This window comes from Anastrepha obliqua, chromosome 4, assembly GCF_027943255.1.
Source record: "Anastrepha obliqua isolate idAnaObli1 chromosome 4, idAnaObli1_1.0, whole genome shotgun sequence".
In the NCBI taxonomy this organism is placed as follows: Eukaryota; Metazoa; Arthropoda; class Insecta; order Diptera; family Tephritidae; genus Anastrepha; species Anastrepha obliqua.
Genome location: NC_072895.1, coordinates 125659293 through 125682634, shown reverse-complemented (window position 1 = coordinate 125682634; position 23342 = coordinate 125659293). Strand labels below are relative to the sequence as shown.

The 23342-nt window shown below is 35.9% G+C and overlaps 1 protein-coding gene across 1 annotated transcript in view; it reads right to left on the bottom strand.

Moving 5' to 3' along the window:
* The window catches only part of LOC129244413 (Kruppel-like factor 2), a 95568-nt gene that overhangs the window by 41441 nt on the left and 30785 nt on the right, over window positions 1-23342 (bottom strand). The window contains exons 3-4 of the mRNA XM_054882034.1: window positions 17687-17722; window positions 11018-11075 (exon numbers count right to left, since the gene is read on the bottom strand). Of these exons, the coding sequence (XP_054738009.1) occupies window positions 11018-11075; window positions 17687-17722 (94 nt within the window). The remainder of the gene's footprint in view (window positions 1-11017; window positions 11076-17686; window positions 17723-23342) is intronic.

The window sequence follows — 23342 nt, the reverse complement described above, 5'->3', positions numbered from 1 at the left end:
ATGTTTGAATGTTTCTATATTTCTTCATATAAATATACATACATATGCACGGATGTATGCACATAAGCAGGCAAATTCGCTCATAATAATATATGTATAAAGATTCTGAATACGATCTTAGAGAAAGGCAGTGATCCTTGCATTGATACTTTTCAGCACTTCATTGACTTATCAGATTAACTCTATTTTATAGTTTTTTTACAGCATTTCACTCGATTGCTCGAGTTTCTGATCATTTAGGATAATGTATTCTGTCGACTAGCTAACAAAAATGTGTCTACTATTCCTGTATTACTCTAAGATACATGCATAAATACATATATACACATATAAAAACATTTGAGGTACATACGTACAGATGTACATAGGTGGGAAGTGTTGAATGTGGTGCCAAAAAACCCTACGATGACAACGTGATATACAGCAATTTCGTCGCTAGCTTACATTCACTTAATTTGGCAACAAGTATTGCCTGCATAGAGATATGTAATGTAAAAACACACACACCAATGCAAATAGATGCCTACACGTACGAAATATAAATATATAGTATGTATGCATGTATGATTGTATGTATACCATACGCTACTACAAAGCAACGGTTCGCGCGAATAACGCTCATCTGCCATGCTAGGAAAATGTGTGTTAGTAATTCGTAGGATGGTTGTGCGCTAGTGGAATGGTAAAATCGTGGCGTAGTGGTGGCACGCTCGTCTTCAATTTTTCTTTGCCATTCCCTAACTTGTTGTTGCTGTTGTTAGATGCAGAAGTAACGACGTTGTTTTCGGTGTCTTCTGCCTGCGCGGTCGCAGTGAATACGGTAAGCATCGCCGTCACCATCGCCGCGAGATGAGTAGTTGGCAAAAATGTTTGAATGCGATCACGAACTTGACCTTTCACATAACCTTTAAGGCAGTCATTCAGTCAAACCGCCGACGAAACAACAACAATCACACGGACCAGAATCACATCAAGAAGAGCAGTTTTAACAATAACAACACCAACAAGAACAACAACGCAATCAACAACCAGAGCCACAACAGCGTCAGCCTTAACACATCCTTTTTTTCGTTTTATTCACCCGCGTTTTTCTCAACTGCTGACGCTTTGATGTTAATGCTGCTGCTGCCGCTGCCCTCATTGTTCTGTCAAAGTTCCGCGGTTGCATTACCGGATGCGACGTATAAGCAAGCGGATAGGAGCGCTGCGCTTAGACGGCTAACAACTATCGTGCTGTATAGAAAACGGGAATTCAGTGTCTCAAATGCCGCACTATTAAGCAAACACAATATCAATGGGAATCATATCAGAAAGATTCGACGGAAGAGAGGGCAAGGACGAGGTGGAAATCAAGGTGGGGAAACAGTACTGCAAACATGGGCTTGGTGCCAAAAACATTTCCAAAGAGCCGTACAAAATGTCCGAAAGACGAATTGATACTGGCTGTGAGGTGTTTTTTTTGTTTTTTTTGCTTTTGAATATTATGACAAAATGTTGAATCTTCGATTGATAGAGTGATCGTTTTTTTATTACGAATTTAGGGGCGTATTTGTTTTTATTTGTTAGTCTTTTAAGTTATCCATTTTGGTTTTGGTGGGAATCATGTATTCTGTGGGAATCTCTGAATAAAGCTTTAGCTTTATTTTGCTATTTTGTACTGTAAAATAAAAAAAATTAATATTAATGCCTGACGAGCAGTTTTGCTTGGCAATTTTATGGCGTTGCAATGGGTAGGATAGTAAGAACTTGACACTCGTTTATTTCTTTCAAATCAATACAAATTTACTGTGAATATGATCCAAAGAACAATAAGTTGACCTAAGTACATATTCGTACCTGGAAAACCTGAAAGTAATGTAAATGGCAGACATTTTAGCAGAAATTAAATTACTTCGTGTTTTAGTAAACCCAGAATGATTCGAAATTTTTTTCACATTGTTCGTGTACAGAAATTTAAAAATATGTTCCCGTATAATGTAAAACTGAACTCATTAATCAGAAGGTGAAGAACTAAAATCAAAGCATTTATGCATATTTAGGAGGTTCGCAAGGTACCTCGCAAGTCATATTATGAATTATCAGGCAGTTTAAAACTAGTTGATTTTGATTTAAACCTTAAAAACTTTACGACCTAAGACAATACGAAACTTATAGACTAAGAGCTGGCGGCCGCGGAGGTACTACGATAACACCTCCGGCTAGAATTTTGAGAAGTGGTTGGGAGAACCATGAAACAGTGCCATTTGCAAGGATTTTGCTCAAAACCCCTGCAAAAAAGACGTCAGACGACTTAAAGTTGCAAAAAAAAGTTGCTAAAAAAATTTTCGTACCTCCGGCTGAAAATTTGTAGGTTTACTGTTTGAAGGTCACAAATGCTGTATATAAATCGTCAGACGTCTAGATCGCTGCAAAAGTAGTGTCAGACGACCCCAAATTTGTAAATTTTTTTCGAAATTTTTTTTTTTTTACCTCCGTCTGACGTTCTCACATATTATAGTAGGCACTATTTTAAGTGTATATTTAAATCGTCAGACGGAAATACCGCTGCTAAGTCATCCTACAATATCCGTGAAGTTCCGGTCTGCCTGACATTTTTACATACTATTGCAAAAAGCATTTCAAGTACACATTTAAATTGTCAGACGAAAATACCGTGGCAAAATACTTATCTCAAGCTAGTATATACTTGATATAGAATGCGGGAAAAAACAGGCGAAAATCGCATTTGAAATTACGATGAAATCGTGTCAAATATATAAATACGTAGCCATAAATGTGTGTGTGTGTGTGTGTGTGTGTGTATATATGTGTCACGAACATACGCAAATGTGCCTTAGGGCCTAACTGCTATGCCCGCTTTGTATATTGAGACGGGGAGAGGAATAGGGAACAGGCTGGGGACTAAATATACTGCGTAGAATCTATAGATATATAGCCATAAATGCGTGTGTGTGCGTGTGTATGTGTTACGAGCATGCGCAAATGTGGCTTAGGGCCTATCGCAGAGGTATTTTGCAACGGTATTTTCGTCTGACAATTTAAATGTGTACTTGAAATGCTTTTTGCAATAGTATATTATGTAAAAATGTCAGACGGAGGTAACAAAAATAAATTCCGGAAAAAAAAAAATTCAGGCAGACCGGAACTTCACGGATATTGTAGGATGACTTAGCAGCGATCTAGACGTCTGACGATTTATATATAGCATTTGTGACCTTCAAACAGTAAGCCTACAAATTTTCAGCCGGAGGTACGAAAAATTTTTTAGCAACTTTTTTTTGCAACTTTAAGTCGTCTGACGTCTTTTTTGCAGGGGTTTTGAGCAAAATCCTTGCAAATGGCACTGTTTCATGGTTCTCCCAACCATAACACCTTGTTAACCACCTAAATATGTTATGTCAACGATCCCATATAGCTATCTATACAATCTGTCAAAAAATACCGGGAAGTGTATATTTAAAAAGCGCGCGTTACTCATATGTCTAATATTTTTGCTGGAGTGTTGGTATAACTGTCCTTTATAGTGTCACAGAGTTTGAGAAAGATCTTTCAAATAGGTCGTTTTTGGCATTTAAATGTTGTGTTTTGAACGGGATTTCGTGTGCTTTGTCAAAAACACGGGCTACGAGTGGTATAAGGCTTTTGCAAAGAGCCGAGAAGTCGTGGAAGATTTACCCCGATTTGGTCGCCCATCAACGTCTTCAACGGATGCAAGCGTCGACAAAGTCAAGGAAATGGTGCTGTAAAACCATTATTTAAGTTTGAGAGATCTTAGTGACCTTTGCGTGTCGCACGAATCAATTCGCAACATTTTACACCATCAGTTGAGCATGAGACGCGTGGCTGCTCGACTCATTCCAAGAGAATTGAATTGCTTTAAAAAAATTCATTGGAAGAAGGTGGCTGAAGATATACTTGAACAAGTGAATTCGGACCCAACCTTTATCCAGCACTTCATAACAGGTGATGAGACGTGGGTATATGAGTTTGACATGCAAACCAGTCAACAGGCGGCTGAATGGCGCTATCCACATGAGCTGAAACCCAAACAACCACGTCAAAGTCGGTCAAAAGTGAAAGTCATGCTACTCGTTTTCTTTGATAATCATGGCGTTGTGCATCCGGAATCTCGGGATCCTTTCCCAATGGTTCTATGGTAAATAAATAATATTATTTGGAAGTGACGCGACGTTTGAGAAAGAATGTGCGTAGGGAAGGGCCTGATTTGTGGAAACTCATGGATCTTGCACCATGATAACACTCCGTCTCACAAGGTTCATATTGCGAACACTTTTTTGACCAAAAACTCGACAAATATCATCGACAAACCACCCTGTGACTTTTTCCTTTTCCCAAAACGTAAATTGCCACTCCGCGGACGCCGCTTTGCGTCGATAGAGACCATTAAGAAGAATTCGCTGAAGGAGCTGAAGAAGATCTCTTCAAACGCATTTAAAAGGAGCTTTGATGAATGGACTAATCGTTGGCATATGTGTATTGCTTCGAATGGAACCTATTTTGAAGGCAACAAAATGATTAAACAATTATTTTGCGTTCTATTGAACGATTCCCAGCACTTTTTTGACAGAATGTAGATGTTTGGCCAAGCTCCTACAGTTTTAAGCTGACTCCGAACGGCTTGGTTTGGTTAAAGAGGTGATTCATCCAGAATCCAACTAGCGCTTCTCCACCATTTTTTTGCCACATCCTCACTAACAACTTGATTAATGGTCTAAACCAGCCAGTGGTTTGCCCAGAGTTGACATTCTCTCCTTCCATAAGCCAGGATATTAACAGAGAAAATGGAAAATCGTTTCCTTTTTCTTTGGTTATTTACAACAGTGACAGTGTCTGTTGTGAGGGATGCCCATTTTGGCTGCTTGTTCCCCGACATATCAAAAGCCAGTTATCAATGTTAACGTTCGTTTCAGGTTGTAGGTCGGCCATAAAATTTTGCTAATTAAACATGTTGTGTAGTCTCTCCATATACAATCCGTTCGGAGATATTTCGAGGAAATTAAATTTTTGATTGCATCCAGTGGTATGAATACCGATTCTGCAAAAAAGTTATTCATGGCATATCTTCCTCTTGCCAATCTATCTGCTTTTTGTGTACTTTCAATGTTATGGTTTTCACTCAAGGTGGTAAGGCTATTCATACTTTGTTTCGCCAGTTTAGAGGATTGCAGCTCTGAAAGAAATCTACGATTAGTAACCTACAACCTTCCCCAATTGCCAATACTTCCGCCTGGAAGATACTGCCGACATTAGGAAGGTGTACAGATTTTTTCGAATCTAAGCCTATACCACAATCCATTTTAGAGCCATCTGTATAGACTATAGTATCGAAGTTTTTTTGTGAGAATCCCATACGTTTTTTCTTTCCAACAACCCGCTTCATTTAACTTAAATGCACACATCTTCTTGATATGTAGATCTATCAGAATAAGGTGTGTCAGTGCAATAAGAACCTCCCTAGGACATGATCTGATTGCACAGATCGTTGTTGCACAAGCTGGTCTTTGTATTCTGGCTAGTAATTTGATATTATAATCTCTTCCTAGAGCTTTCCTTACGATAAATCGATCCATACGATAAAATTGGTCGTATAACCGCCATACACAGCGGTTAATGCTTTTTTCTGAGGAACTTTTTCATATCAGAAATATATTGGGAGTTGGCCATTGCCTGTCGAGGGGCGGCCGCTATAAGAAAAACAATTTCTATCATTTGATGTTTCATGCCCGGAGACTGGAACCTGCGCACTTCCAACCCATTCGGTTACGGCGTCCGACTACCTACATATAATATATGCAAATATGTATTTACACTTGGAACAGTTATTTATTATTTCATATGTAAACTAACTTATTATTGACTTCAGTACAGAATGTATTCACACAGATTCTGGTCCCAAACTGCATCCTTTTTAGTTCTAAACATCATTTGGCATTGGCGACAACAACCTGCTCCCAGAATATTAATTAATTCGCGTATTTTTTTACATTTCAATTCGATTAAAAGTATACATATTTATGCATGCATGTATGTATGTGTATATGTATGGATGTATGTTTGCTTGTATACATCAATCAATTGGTAGCATGTTCTTTAAAAAGATTTTCGTTTTTTTACTAAAATCGAACCCTGCAGTGTTGGAATGGTGTACTAGTGTAAAAGTCAACACAAAATCGTATTTGCTGATGGACCTGTCAAAGTCTGCAATTAATGAAATCGTGTGGCGACGCTGATGACACTGACTATGGCTGCTGAACATTTAATTGGCAGCTGGACGTTACGTGTCTTTACCTTACGGCATTCCTTGGCGTCGCATCAATCCAAATATATTTTGCCGTTAACTTCTTATGTGTCATAGAGAAATACATATGTATACATGCAGGGTTTTATTAGTGATGAAACAAAAAATTTTCACTCTGACTGTAGTTAATGTGGTCAAACTCCAAATATTAAATTGCCCATTTTCTCCTTCTGTTTTAAAGCAATGTAATTGGTCTGGTTAATGCTTTTTTCCTTATCGAGAAAACTTTTCTATTTAATTTGCTCTCTAACAGCAAAAATTATCGATTAAAATATTTTTCTTAGCCAACAAAATTGATGAATTGAAGATCTTTCCAACGATAGAAGGATTTACCTCCCGACTTTGATTTATATCCGGCTGGTCAATTCGGCAGTATTCCTCAACAAAATTTTAGGAATACTTTACACTTATAAAATAACTTGATTCCTGTCCTCAAAGGTCTTATTGTTCTGTAGTCATATGATTCATACCAGAATGTAGCCGAAAAAACTTCAAGAGCCGTCTCATTGAGCCTTATATTAAGGTGAAGATTGTTATTTGCTTTTGAACGTAGGAAGCAAAATATTTTTAAGTTAAAAAGATATGGTGGCTGGAGTTGAATGATTTAGTAAATGCTATTTTGCTTATGATAGCAGCCTATCACCTCAGTCAGTCATTTTACATACTCCTACAGACTTCGAACATCAGCGCCACGTAATCCATTAAATATCCTTTTTTAGAAAGAATTACTTAGGAACGTCTGGTCGGGTAAAATCTGTCTACTATATATACCTTTTTATACTTCCATTGCCACTCGACCACGTAGTTTTACCCAGTTGTGGCCGGACTGTTTTCTTTTCGGTAATAAGCTCAGTGAGCGTTCTGGAAGTTGAAGATGCTCCGAAATTTCCTAAAAATGCTGCGATTATGCGAACGCCTCTTGTATGGCAAGTGTATGTATGCAAGTGCCTACTTGTGCATATGGGTTATATGTATTCTTTATACATGGTTGAACTGTCATATGTAAGACCCAAAAACTAAACCTTCAATTAAAAAGACTAAATATTCCGTTTAAATATGAAAGCTGGTCCGTTTATTTTAACGTTTTAACACTATTTACTACATTTAACCAAATCTGTTTTAGATTTTAATGAGTTTCAATGCTGCTGGTTGTAAATACCTGCAATTTCAGTCATTATAATTAGGCAAATGGATTTCAATATTTTCGAAGAGCGTTCCATCGTTCTTACGTTTTGCTCACCATATGTTTTTAGACACATATGTATGTATGTAAGTGTATTCGGATTTCCTATCCAGCTTGTGTTTCAAGGTTTTTCATAGTTTCTTAAGTCCATATATAGTTACAGTGTTGTGCATAACAATTTATTTATTTAAATTTTTAGTCAAAAAAACACGAATGTCTATTGCCTTAGTGCTAATATAAACAATGTATTAAAGGAATAACAAATAAGACAATCTTAAACTAAAATAAACTTAATTAAAAAGATGCCGATTATATTAACGAATTAAATAATGTATCAAAGAAGAGAATTGATTTCTAGTTATTGTAAAATCTAACGATATGGAATTCCAAATCTCGTTAAATTCGCGCAGAGTCCGAACAGTAGATGCCTTGGACTCAAAATTCGTTCTGAATATCTTGAGATAAAAAGGGTAAGACCTTCGTAAGGTTCTCGCCGGAATAAGAAAGTGAGTGCGTTAGCTACGCACAATCAATGTTACGTTGTATTAAATTAAAAACAAGAGAGAGCGAAAGAATTGATAACTAGCGCGAGCTATAAAGGGGATATGTGAAAGAAAAATTTAGAGATCTGTGGGCATACTTAAGAAACATCTTTTGTAATTTCATTGTGTATGGGTGAGAGAAGTTTGAACTGTTACGCCTAACAAAACCCAAGATCGAATCTGATTTTGGGATAATATAACTTATATGACTTGAGAATGAAAAATTAAAGTAAAAAATTACACCAAGTTCTTTGATTTCATCCACAGGTGGCAGAACATTATTAAAGATATAACATTTTTTTAAATTTAAAGACCTACATGAATTTGCGCACCAAGAAACGCTTTCATTAAGGCCAGACTGATGCCTAAGCACATCTGCTGGATTTCTTATTGAGGTAAAAAATTTTAAGTCATCTACATATATGCATATATGGTGCCTGACAAATGAAAAGCATCTACTAATATCGTTTATAAATTAGACGAGTAGAAGGGGCCCAGAATACTACCTTGAGGTAATCCAGAAGAAGCAATGAAAGAGGCAGAAGATTTATTCTCTGTTGTCACACGACAACTGTATAATTTAATCTTTATATAGGCTTAAGCATCTGGGTGTTTGATTAGCTAATATATGATCTCATATATAATAAATTATACATCACCACTTATAAAAATCTAAATACATACACACTTAATTCACCATATTCATATATCAATAAAAAATCACCTAGTAAAAGTCACTTAATGAAAAGATTATTTCTAATATTTCTTAACAACATCCGATGATCATCGACCAAACGGTAAACGTCCTAAACATTAGATGCACCAAGCTGTAGCGAAATATGAAAGTGATTCGTCTAAATATAAATTAAGAATTTTAGTGACCGGAGCATTTGACAATTTTATTTTTTAACTATGGCAATGACAATATTAAATGAGAAATTCATTAGAAAAGCTCTTAAACTCATCCCATCAACAGCTATTTTGGCTGCTTTTGCTATGCACAGCACTGTATGTTTGTATGTTTAACTTTATAATAAATATAGAGAATTCTTCTCTTGACAAAATTAATGATGCCTTAACCTGAGCCGCGTTAATTATTTAATACCCGTTTAACATTCATGAATTTGGAAACGAAAGCATTTAAGTGTCGGGCGTTTAATAGCCATCATAGCCAGATGCGCTACAAACGTTATACCATAATTGTTGTTTTACGGTATCTTGGCATATTTTAAACGCTTGAGGAGCTGTATAGCCACTGGCATCATTTCGGTAATTATTAATGACCATCGCCGAAGTCGATTTTGCGTTATCGAAGATGGTGCCACTGTAACTCAAAAATTAGGTAGCAAAAAACAACAACAACAACAATGTATTAATTTAAAAACATGTGAGCTAAAGGTTTTCCAAATTAAATTACAATATCGCGCCACAATCGCTATGCTACCTTTGCCGAAATTAGATTCCAAAACTTGGGATTAGTTAGATGAGTACATTTTGAAAATGTTGACAAATTAAAAAAAAATATAAAGTAACTATGTTTCAAAAACTATCAAAGTCTCCAACATTTTACTTTTTGAATGGTGAAATTTGAAAGAAAAATCGCATGCAGGATGTTTAAAACAAGGGCCAAATTAACCAAATTTTATAACTAACTATTTTTTTTTATTATATTTCTCTAGACAATTTTTGAATACAATTTCTTTTTCTCTTAATAATATTATATTAAACAATCCCTATTTATAATATTACGCTGTATTGTTCTTTCTAATTTTTGTTAAAATCCGTCTTTACCCATTTCTAAAAAGTTTTTTCATTAAATAATTTTTATGTAGTTCGGTCGAAGATTTTGTTATTTTGTACACTAGAAGAAAGAGTCATAAATTTCTGAATTCAGAGCTATTCCAAAATACAAAAATTATTTACCGACGGTCACTTGGAAGAGATTTCTAACAAACGAAGAAAAAGTTTCCTAAATTTTAAACCTTTTTTTTTTGTCTGATGAAGTAAATGCCATTTTATCTCTTCGAAATACTTAAAAAATATTCATATACATTTCTAGTTCACATCTACTGTCATTTGCGTTGTTGACATAAGCTCCAAACTGTTGAAAGAAATGAATAAGTGAGTGAGGCGGATAATTGACATTTTGTATATGGTAGATAGAAAAGGCACTCGAACTAATTTCGAATTCGTTCGAAAGAAAGCAGTTCGCGGTTTCTCTACGGGGTATAAAAATATATATAGATAGATATATATATAGATATATGCACAATATTTATGTTAATATAATATGTACATTGAGTATTTATATGAATGTATGGCTAAGCGAAATATTAACTCGGTGGATCTCCATTTGGCAGCGCTGATGATGCGAAAAACCATGTTTCAAGCAAATACATGCACATTAGCAGGCTTACAAAAGTTAATGGAGAAATTTACAAGTAACGGAAGTTGATTAATCGTTTTTGGCTGGAAGTAAATTAGTCTCTTTGCTTATACTTTCCGAATAATACCGAGTATTTGTACAGACCCAGAAAGTATGAAATATCTTTTGAATGAAGATTAACGAATCGAGTTAGAAACTCTTGATAAATATATGTTTCTAAATGGTTCATGAACTAAAACCGACTGAATTCATTGCTGTGGATATTCCAGTTTTTTATTTCGACATAAGCTCAAGTATAGCATAGACCCAAACTCATTTTCCAATACACAATGAAATTTTGTTTGTTATTTTTATCACAAAAAATTTTACACTTGCTAATTTAAGTAAACTGGTTCAATTTTTATGATCTAATCCCACGAAAAAGAGTTCCGATGCAGATAATTCTTAAAATTAGTTTGCGGGCATACAACATTGTATGTATTTACATATGAAAGTATAACCGTTGCACACTTACAATAAATGATCATGTTTGCTGTAAGCTTTTAAACAATTGCCATAGGTGTATATACATATGTATTTATTCTTACCTTGTAGGGAACGTAAGCTAAGGTCAACTGGCTCCATTTGAACCGGAGGTCCCTCTGCCTGTAATGAAATCAAATGGATCTTAACGAATTTGGAGATACATGTTGTAATAATATAAATATAAAAGTAATAAGAAAATAAATGTGAAAAGTAATCGAATGGGAGAACTTGGAAGTAGAAACGTTCAGTCTGCATATTTGCCTCTAAAACATTTGCACAATAAGGCTTAGAGCAATAAATTCCCATACAAGCGGGGGAGCTGACATTTTAGTCTAAATATTGTACGTAAAGATTTATAAATTTCCACCAATCGTTCTGGGAAGATACTGAGGGAAAATGTAGTCTTGCATCCTTATTTCATCAGTTACCATTTATTTTCTAAATATATAATAGGCCCTAACACCATTTTGACATAAAGAAATTGAGATAGATATAGTCATATATAACATGTACTACTGTGGGCAAAAAGTAAGGTGCATTTATTTGTCAAACTTCGAGGGATTAAAATTTCGATCTAGTTATTTTTTTCATGAGTTGGCAGCACTGTTAATAACATCTGGGAGAACTTTCATGTGAATTTCATTACCAGTAATATATTTACGCTTGTGTTTACCAAACGACCAAGAGTGCATTTTTCGATTTTTACAATGTCTGATTTGATTGAGCAGAGAAGTGCCATCAAATTTTGTTTGCGGAATGAAATTTCGGCTGCGGAAACGTTTAGTATGTTGCAGAAGGCATTTGGTGATTCGACCATGTCGCAGAAAAATGTTTATAAGTGGTAGGTACAAAGACTTCAAAGAGGGTCGAGAACGTGTTGATGACTTGGAGCGCTCCGGACGACCATCGACGTCAACAGATGACCAACACGTCAATAAAGTGAAGGAGTTAGTGCTCAAAAATCGTCGGTTGACTGTTAAAGACCTTACTGATATGATCGGAATATCAGAAGGATCTGTGAAAACCATTTTAAAAGACAATTTGGGCCTACGAAAAGTCAAATCTCGTTTGGTACCGAAAACTCTCAATTTCTTGGAAAAAAGTCGTCGCGTTGATGTGTGTGAAACAATGCTTTCAGACTATCAGGACAAGCTCAAATGCATCATTACGGGAGATGAGACTTGAATTTATGCTTACGACCCTGAAACAACCGACCAATCAAGCGAATATCGTGCTAAAGACGAGGCCAGACCGAAAAGAGCACGTCAAAGTCGTTCAAAAATAAAGGTCATGATGACAGTTTTTTTTTCGATTTTCGTGGTGTGGTGCACTATGAATTCCTTCCACCTGGCCAAACTGTTAATAAGGAATATTATTTGAGCGTTATGCGTCGTTTACGTGAAGCAATTCGACTAAAAAGACCAGAACTGTGGGCCAGCAACTCTTGGTTTTTGCATCACGATAATGCACCGTCTCACACTGCACTCGTTCTTCGTGACCATTTCGCCAAAAATTCCACGCATATCGTTCCGCAACCACCGTATTCGCCTGATTTGGCTCCGTGTGACTTCTGGCTATTCCCAAAACTCAAGAGACTACTCCGGGGAACGCGTTTCGAGTCGATTGAGGAGATAAAAGCTGAATCGAATAAGGTGCTGATGGCTATACCGGAAATGGACTATTTGGCATGTTTGGGGGATTGGAAAAATCGTTGGCATAAGTGTATTTCATCGAGAGGAGATTATTTTGAAGGGGATGAAATTGATTTACAAGAATAAATAAAGATTTTTCATTTTACAACCAAATTCACCTTACTTTTTGCCCATAGTAGTATATACCAAAATGCGCAGAATGAGAAGGAGAGAATTCAGCCATGTCTTTCCGTTCGTCCATCTATTCGTGCGCATGATAACTCGTGCAAAAATTAATATATTTCAATTAAACTTTGTACACATAATATATTTTATCCGAGGTAGGTTGGTCCACCTCCCATATAACGGGAATGTTCATAAACGAAAAAGCGTGATATCTCCGTTATGAATGAAGTAAAATTTTTCAAACTCGATACAAATGATGGATCTATATAAACAAATACGATGAGAGTAAAATTTTGAAAAATGGGATATCTCACGCCCACATATCGAAAAATGCGTGCATTTCGATATCGATTTAAATAATAAAATTCGTCCAAGCTTGGTACATGTATTTCTCCCCACTCCAATTAGACATTGGAACCATTGGAACATTTTTTATATGTTAAGACTAAATTTCATTGTCTATTCGTTTTTTTGATTTCAAAAATTAACAGCTAGCCCAAAATAAATTTGAGTAAATTGTGGGCGGGCATATCGGGTTTCGTCCGGATGAAGTTTTGCCTTTCTTACCTTTTCGATTTACAACCGTAACTGCACAACAGATATATAAACAAAAAGGTAAAATTTGGTATTTCTTGAATATTTTGTGAGTTTCTCTAAAATTGCATATTAAAATTTATCTCTTTCTAATTTATATTTTATTTTAATATGAATACACTTGGCGGCATTAATAAGTTTGCGTTTTCTAAAAATTCAAAATTATGCAAAGTAAAGTTTATACAAACCACTAAGGTTGCATGTTGTTGCGAAGAAAATGAGTAGTGTTACCGCATTTAAACATTTTATGTCAGCCATTATGACCTCTACTTAACTTTTCACACGTCGGAAAGGGCAATGTACTCACAAAAATTGGTGGCATGTAGCACATGACACAGTACATATGTGTATGTGGCAAACAATTTCATCAGCAGCAGATCGGGGGTTCTCATGCTTTGCAGCAGTTCTTTTAAATAAAATCTTCAGAGAATTGGAGCGAAATATTCTTCAACAGCTTCATAAATCTGAGTTTTGAAATATTTATGGTTCGGTTTATTTCGCTCAAAATAAAGGAAACTGACTTTCAGACGGATTTTCTTAATCTCGACGTGAACAAACGGGCAATCGTTGTAAATGTTATTGTTATATAATATCAGAAAGGAAAATTAGAGTCTGACATGGTAAATGATTCCCTCCGATATACTGAGATATTTTAATATTACCATTATGTGAGACCTTAAAAATGTAGCATCAAAGCTGATCTAATGAAGGCTTATAGAAATACATATAAGCATATTAATGTTAAGACATCGTTAATTTTTAAGTCTTCATGATCCGTCTATTTCAATTAAATTAAGTGTGCAGCATATTCTTTCTAGTATTTTTTTTTTTCTTTTTTATTAATTGAAGATGAAGAGTACTATTATTTTCAGAAAGATGGACCATCACCTTCTCCCCATCTTCGTGATGTGGGAGCTAATGGAAATCCGCCGAATATATGAATTGTGCGAAAAAGTGCCATTGACTGCTGCGAATTTTCCAATAAATAACCAACGATTTGATATTTCCGCTGACTAAATAAATTTGTAGAATGTCTTCTTTAATATATTTTTATACTTTTAATCTGGAAACCATCTACATTACTCGATATGTATATTTCGAGCATACGTAACCGCATTCATGCTTAATTTTAAGTTATCATCTGCTGACGCTCGCGACGATTTAAAAAACAATAAGTCAATATTTATAACTCGTTTTTCTCATTTAATAATCATTATGAATATTTGACAAGTTTAGGTGCAGCTTCTTCTGAAACTTTTCTGTATCTTAATGCTGTCTTACAAATGAGAGGAATCACCATCTTGTCACTTTCGAATGGAATTGCACCTATTTAAGGGAAGTGTTTTGATGGCAGAAATGCATATCTAAAAAAGAGATCGAATTCACGATCTTCGTATAACTATCTGTGCCATTCACAGGCACATTTGCTACGCCAGCCATCGTAGAAAACCAAAATCTTTTGTTGCCCACAACGTTGTTAACGCAATTAATTCGAGTGTTTGAATTCATTGTTTTTGCCTTTAATATTTGTACTTTTCTAAACACAAAAACGCCGGTGGGAAGTAAAAACGGAATACTACGAACATCTCTCAACTTGTAACGAAAATTATTAAAATGTCAACTGCGTGTACTTGAGTAGGCGATTCTAACAGCATGTGGTTGAGCCGAGCATGATCTTCATGTATGCTTGGCTACATATTTATGTATGCATCTACCCTGTAGAGAAATCATCTGGTGTCATATTGGTATATTGCAATTGGGTTGCAAGAAAAATGTCTTGGGAGTTCGCATGGCGTGTAGCTTTGATTTCCGAAATCAGTCTTCCTAATAACATCTATAAAGTGGTTACAAGCTAATTCACATCACAAGCGTGTTCCCATCTGTTCAATTTATCATAAACCATTCTGTGCCGAATCTTGTAAAGGAGATGACAAGGAGTACTATACTATATTTTGGAGTACATATATATACACATATATACTATACTATATCTTGACTAGCAACGCCGCACTTCTCAATAGCAGTGGGAGCCTTAACCCTTAAAACTTAACATAACTTCGAGTCCTTTTTAGGGGATGATGAAGTGGAACCATCTCACGATGCTAACATTGGCTATAAGACGATATCAGGATTAGATATTAGCCGCCTTTGGAATTTTTTTATTAACACCATTATCATTTTCTCTTCTCATTCTTTTGGTAAATAGGCATAGGAAACTATGCGAAGTTTTAGATATATGATTTGTTCAGCAATTCTATATAAATACTAAAGGAGGACATTTTTGTGAAACATTTTAGATAGGCCTTTTTTTTGCTTTGGTGGGAAAGGTATTGATAAACTTATTTTGGTAAAATTTCAATATATCAACCCATCGCTTTCATAACCAATTTTAGCTTTTAATAACTCTTGCTAATAAGTACAATTTGCAATATAGTGGAAAAGTGAGGAGTAAAGTTCTATCTTGCTAAATGTTATTTAAATTCTTTCCCATTTTGATATCACCTAACTAACGTTTGCGAGCTAGCAATAGCGATAATTTCAACCTAAAAAAGTTGTTGAAGACCAAAATCCAATTTTGGCGGATAAATAAATTAAAAATAGGGATGAGAAGATATGCCTATATATTTTTAATATAAATAAAACGAGTTCGTCCAGCTAGCAAAATCAATTTCAATAGGCAATCGCCAGTAAACGATTGGCTTTTAATATAAACTATTATTGGACATTATTGTTGTGCGCCGACAAATAAAGCCAAGTGATTTATAATGGCAATTTCGTTGACTTAATGGATAACATACGCGTGCAGGTACCACGAACAAGAACTGGAGCGTCGCATTGGTATGCACATACATCTATATGTATTTGAGAGTACCGTTAGTGTACCAATGTAAGAGTGTACCAAACGCGCACTTGAAAGAAATAGATCACGCACTCACACATTGCAATAACCATAATATGCCAACTAACAGCCATACTTATATAGTTTACTAATTTGCTATCAATTACTGTGCATAACGCAATAATTTTGACGCAATGTTTACTCAATTTGTCACTGTTAATAGGAGCCATGTTTTACAGCTTTGTCACGTATACATATGAATGAGTAAATCAAGAGACCAGGTGTGATAAAATTCAGTTACATTGTCAGGAGATGTGTTAGCAAACCCATATTTTTACCAATTGTGAATACCCTCTGTGATTTCCAGGAAGGCGCACATCTTTCTAATCGACGTTAACGTATCAAATTAAAGTATTGCTCCGTTAAATTGCTTACTAAGCTTTATGAAATTGGGGAGGTACTATACTTCTACTCGCGCCCGTTACATAGTACAGAAACTCTGCTACCACCCATATTTCATTTAAAACCCCTCTTTCCAAAAATATTTGCCTTCTTATACAAATGTATGGATTTTACCTGTTCTTTTTCGCTATTGCTTTACAAAAGGTAGTATGTGGGGGGCCCTATTTGTTTTGTGTGCCTTCCTACAAGTATGTGTGCTTTAGGAAACCTTATGTCTACTGATCGCTATCTCCTATTCAGCGCGAGTAGCTTTCGTGATTGTTTCATGTTCCACTCTGACCTCATAAATTTGGCTGTGTTTAAGGGATTTACGTGTTTCCACCACTTTCTTTAATATGAAAAGATTTCACGAGTTGAAGGCTTACAGGAGCGAGCGGCGTACCTAACCTCTTACGCGATACGCAAGTGGCTTTCTTGAAAATTCGTTTGCCTTCGGGTTAACTGGCGAATTACGAATATCGAATATTTCGAGACAGGAACTAAACATAAGATCTTAACATCTTATGGTGCTCACACTCACCAATTAAACTTACGCACGTATCAGCTGATACGATTAAACTAATGACAGCCCCATGTAAATGAATTTTCACCACAGTTCCGTTCCGTAGGATCGTAGATGATTCTTTCATCGTGTCAGCTGATACGGGCGTACGAGTGTACGTTTACGTTTGAGAGTGTGAGCACCATTATATGTGTTGTATACCGTTCTTTTGGCCTGAAAAACAAAACAAAGACCCGGTTTTGAATCTCCGCAGAGTCTATTGTCTAGTCTTTGAATTACCCTTAATATACGCCTTTTTTTGAATCAAACTAAATATTATTATTGTACCTTACATACAATCAACGATATGTATGTGCAGATGCAATCTCGGTCTGCCAACGCGGAAACTAGATACCGTCGGTTGGCTATATATTTATATTTAATTATGTAGAACTAACAGAATTAAAATCTAGGGGAATAAATATGATACTACATATTTAACTTTAATTTCATGTTAAAAAATATGAAATGTACTCACCTCCTTCGCTGGCAGAGGGTCAGGTCCCAGGCCATTCTGAAAAAAGTTACGCATTAGTTTCAGGCATTCACATATAATTACTTATGTACCTATATTAAATGTACGGGTATGTATGTATGTACATGCAAATGTGTTTAGTACCCAGGTTATTCGCTAAATTAACGATTGCCATTAAAATACAAATCTGAAATAAGCAAAAACTAATTAATAGATCGGTCAAGTTAACCAACCATTTACACGGTTTACGATGAACCATTCGAACGAACAAGAACTCTGGCGCCGTGGCAGGATCATGAACATTACTGTTAAACGATATGCTTGAGTAGTCCCTGTGATGGAAACTCACATCAGTCTAATCAGTAGCAATAGGACCATTGCAAATTGCAACTGAAATCACATTAAATACCACAAGGCATTTATGCATCTATAGATACATGCACACATACATCCAAGCGTATGTAAATGACTGCGTATATTTTCTGCCCTCGCAGCACTAATAGTCTGCCGTTTGTACTTTTGTAGTACATATGTACTCGTACAACGGATTAACTTTTTTTCGACGCCATTTTTTGCAGATTCGAATTCTATATAAAATTACATATAAGAAAATAAATACCATTTGCGCATAGCTCTAACATCAATTTCGAGCCACCAAAAAGTCAAAAGAAGATATCTTTAATTAATACGAAGTTAATATGAAGATTAATATTCACTAAAGTATTATGAATCTTATTTTTTTAATATAAACTTGTGCTAGGAGAAGTTTTGGTACGAAAAATATATTTTTAAAATAATTTTTTTTTACGATCCCCAATATGGAGCTACAAGAGGAATAATAGTAATTTCTTCTCTTTTAAATCGCACTAAAACTCGCAAAGGAGCCAAAAACAAATAAATTTTACAATATTTAAAAAAATTATTATTATTTTTTTTTTAATCAAATTTTTATTCACAGTTAACAATGTATTTATAATTATTTTGGTTTTAACATTCTTCTTACTTAACAAAAAAATATTTCCTTACTGATTGGCCCATCCTAATGTAATTGTAACTACATGACTTGTGTTGGATCCATACATATACTCGTATGAATGCGAGCTCGTGTGTGCGAGCGAACAGAAATTGGCCTAGATTAACAGCGTTTCCTTTTCTAATCTGCTGCTGCTATAGCTTAAAATTGATTTCGATTCTAACTGAGGGAATCACATACCAATGCATTACATTATTCGTATCACTGAATGGCATGGTCACTTCATATATGTATTCATTTCTATATAACTTTCCGCAACCCATTTTTAATTATTGAGGTTGCATCTTAAGGGAGTATTTAGTGTAACACTTTCGGTTACATTGCTTATAAAGTGGAAAACCCTGGTAAGAGGTGTTATTTTGATATTCAAAGAAAAATGCTATTTTTCCCCGTAAAAGATCAATGGCTTCGTTGCTTATTTGGCACGAACGTAGCGCCGTCTTGTTGAAAATAAACGTTGTCCAGATCAATACCATCCAATTCCGGCCATAAAAAATCGTTAATCATCCCTCGATAGCGATAGATAACACTTGTTATTGGAAAACCCCTTATAAATAGGGATATTTAAGATATTCATATTTTTTTGTTTACGAAAATAAACATTGTGTTCATTTTAACTTGATAGTTTGGTAAACTAAACTAAACTTGGTAGTTTGGGATTTCATAAATCTCTTTTTTAATGAATAAAATCGCACCGGGTAGTTATAATTTCTAGTATGTCTCACTTATGTTGTTCCTTAGTGTAGTATTTTAAGTTCCCCGCTTTTCGAAATTCTTACTTATATCAATGACATATATGGTTGTTTTAACTATCCTGCCATATAGATCGCTGTCGGTTAACAAGTCCTAGTGAAATTTTACTTCCAGAAACTAACTTTGTAAGAAGCCTAGATTACACGTATTAACAAACAAATAAATAGCAAACCCCCAACAGTAGATATGTATGTATGTTCAAATGGTCGAGCTGCCACTTTGGCTGTGGAGCCTTTAACGCTTTTGAATTGCATCTACAATCAGTTCTTGATAGACTAAATTTTTTGGGTTCTTGGTTATCTGAACTTCCCCAGAAACCAGGACATCGGACGAGCTAGCCGGAGCGGGCACTTTAATGGTCCTATGCTAGAATTGAACCAAAGCTCTAGTAGAACATCCGATCTGTTAGCGAAGCCCAGACCTGACGTTGAGAGATTCTCCGCCTTTCTTACTGCACATTAGCATACATACCAGAGAACTGGATATAGTTCATGAGATTTCAGCGGAAGCAACAGAGATGAAAATGAGCAGAAGACAGTTGTAGATTTCCAGCTTTATTAAAGTAAAGGAGCACCACTCATGAATCGTTTGAGTACTATTCTCTACGGGATTATCCAACTACAGCCTCCACAAGATTCTCAACTTAACTGCGTCATTCGAGAACTATGGCATCACTTGGTTGCCATTCCTCGCAGCCATCTGAACGCTAACTTCGCATATATACCAAATTTTGTTGAGGTATCTCACTGTTTGACTGTCGTTGCTCATCGGCGGCGGCGGCATATCCATGATTCAAAACATTCTACCGGAATAAAACACCTTTGAAGGATAATACCGACCGTACGTTCGTATAAATATTTTAAAACTGGTTAATACTTTTATATAATTACTGGAGTTATCGCTAGCACATACGGATGAACAGATTTACAGACATGGCTAGATTGATTCCTCTCGCTGTTCTGGATATTTTCTGTAAGTACTTGTCGATTCCGTATCGCCATTAGTAACTATAATTTAGTGAAGAAAGCCATAATGCCGAGGTCATCCATCAAATTCAGACAAACATTCAAATATTGCTTAGGGCTTCTATACAAATGTTAACAATGTTCCATACCTGAAATTCTGTAAGCGTTGTCACTATTTCACCAGATCCTTTGACTTAAAACCACTGTGAGTTTTAAGCGTCGAGCGAATAATAAAACTAAAATGCGTCTTTGAAAGCATTTCAAAACATTTGTTGGCATTTTATTACATGCATGCGTAACCAGCTACCTTGAAAGTTACGATGCAGTTGGGAATCATTCAGTAAAAATCTCTTGCTCCTCTCAAAATATCGTTGCAAATTGCCTCTTTGTGATTTAAGGCTTTTACCAATAAATTTTTAATGACAACACTTAACAGAGTATAAGTGGTTAAGCTAATGCAGTCGAGGCGATGGCCATAATGTCTAACACTATGAACACTACAATACATTTGCATCTAAAACCAGTGACTGAGCTTCGTAATCGCTACTGTGCAACATTAATCGCAGCAGTAACTATAAAATTCATTTTACACGGGGAGCTTTCATAAAAGAATGAATAATTAGAGGAACAAAAGAAAACTGTACATCTGGTATTTAATTTAATTCAATTTAACTCTAAAGAGTTTCAAATGATGTAAGGCGAATTTTTTCAACACTACCTTTCCAATCATGTATGAAATGAAGAATTATTTCGATGATAACCGTGTATATGTATGTATAAGTGACTTAATCCACTTTTGCCTGTGCTAGGGGAACCAGCCTTTTACTTACATATGTATTAAATCGAAAATTTATTTGGATAATACTCGAGAGTTATTAACCATATGGGGCTTTGCTGTCGGATGGAATGTTAATTCTTCCTCATCCTTGCAATGTGAGTAAGCTCTGAAAATCAACCCATAGTTTACCGTTCTTAATCTCACAAAAAATGTTCTTGGGTGCGATTGTTGTTTTCGCCATACATTTTCGAGAAACGTTACTGAAGTGACAAGACTACCGTGATCTTTAAGCCCTTTGTAAGCAGTCACATGGAAAGTAACCGCGGCAATCACGAGACGCCAGCAACCATTTGCCAACTACTGCCTAGACTGTATTTTGTGATTTTTTTGGCCCGGTAACTCGGACCTACTAAAAAAGCCAACCAGATTGTCCTGGCGACTGAATTTCGTAAAAGGAAGAAAAGTAGTAGATAGGCTTCGTTTTCCGAATGGATAAAATGCTCCGGCTCTGACAGTATTCAATGCGGGACCAGCTGGTGGTAACAGAGGAAGGCCTACTCTGCGTTGAAACGATCAGGCAGAGAAGGACTTGGCTTAACCCAACTGGCGCCGGTTAGCACGAGAAAGGAACGACTGTGGATAGGACATACGCTTAGAAAAAGTGATGACAATGAGTTATGCTCCAATACGAGGAAACAAATAAAATAATAAATAAATAAACTTTTTGTTAGAAGTCTTGGGCGTAATTGCTGTCAGGGTGGGCCCAGTCCGCGTCCTCATTGAAATCCAATTACTGTTTGGTTGTGAAATAAGAAATCGAAAAAATTTCGCCTAACTTTTTCACAGTTATTCCAATAATCCTCCAATAATTTCATAACAACTTTGTAATGATTTTCCGGGAGCTCTGGAAAATATTATTCTAGAGCTTTTTGTTGAACTTTCCGCACATATAAAGTGGCATCAAAAGTTTCACGCTTAGTCAAACTTGGATCTTCATATACAATAAGATACACTTTCTGTTGAAGTCTTTTGGACGCCCACTACATGGTTCATCTTCCGTTATACTGCGTTTAAACTCTAAAACCTAATAAAACCCATCGCGGCGATCTCTCGAGCGTACGAGTATTATGACTGTTGGTTAATATTGCTGAAGGGGTGTCTCATTTTTAAACTAAAGTAGTATAAACCATCCCCCAACATTGTTTCTTTAAAGCGCATTAAAAAAATATATTTAACTCAAGGCGAAGATTTGTGAAAAGAAATATGTGAAAAAAAAACTTTGCTTACACTGTTTAGTAAATTTTTCAAACTATGATTTAAAACATGCACATTTTTTGACTTCCTTGGTAAAACTGTCAAAAAATACATGACAATGTCGATGTTATTTATGTCACTAATGACCATTCAATAGTCGTACAAAATAGATTTTAGACGTCTCATACGACATTTGTTAAATAAAATGATCACGCTGTCCGTTTATTCCATCTGTCAACAGTGGCTGTCTTCAGTGGGAATCTCTGTAATAATTGGTGTAGTTAATCTGTGCAAAGTGCCAGCAGCTGTCAGTGCAACATAAGGCGCTGCCACTTTAAGTTCAAATCGGTGTTGATTCAAATGCCAATTGAATCGCCGCGAATTAAATGGAATCACACGGAGTGATAAGCTTTTTAAACTATAGTCGACCGCTGTGAGATTTATGGGAATGATTTTCAGTCGCAAGTGGCATTCCAATGGACACTATTAACGTACCATGCGCTAAAAATCGAACAGCCGCTTAGCGGTGTCAAGCACAGACGGACCATACGATCAGCAAACTAAGCAGCTAGCAAACTAACATGCCGGCTAAACTTCCAAACAGTCTTTCAAATTGGCTGCCAGTTATATGTACTAGTTAACAGCACAGCTGCTGCACTTGATATTCAACGCTAAACCAAATAAAGCGAAAGAGGGCAACACATCTTGTGGTGCATGCAACGCATAAGCACACATGCAACTTAAGTTACATTGCCCCACATGTGCGGCATCGCACACGGTGTCAAAGTGTTAACGTTCAACGTAGTAAACAATGACACTCCATCGATCACAAATCAAGAACTAGCTAACATCAACTACGGGAATAACCTTACGAGT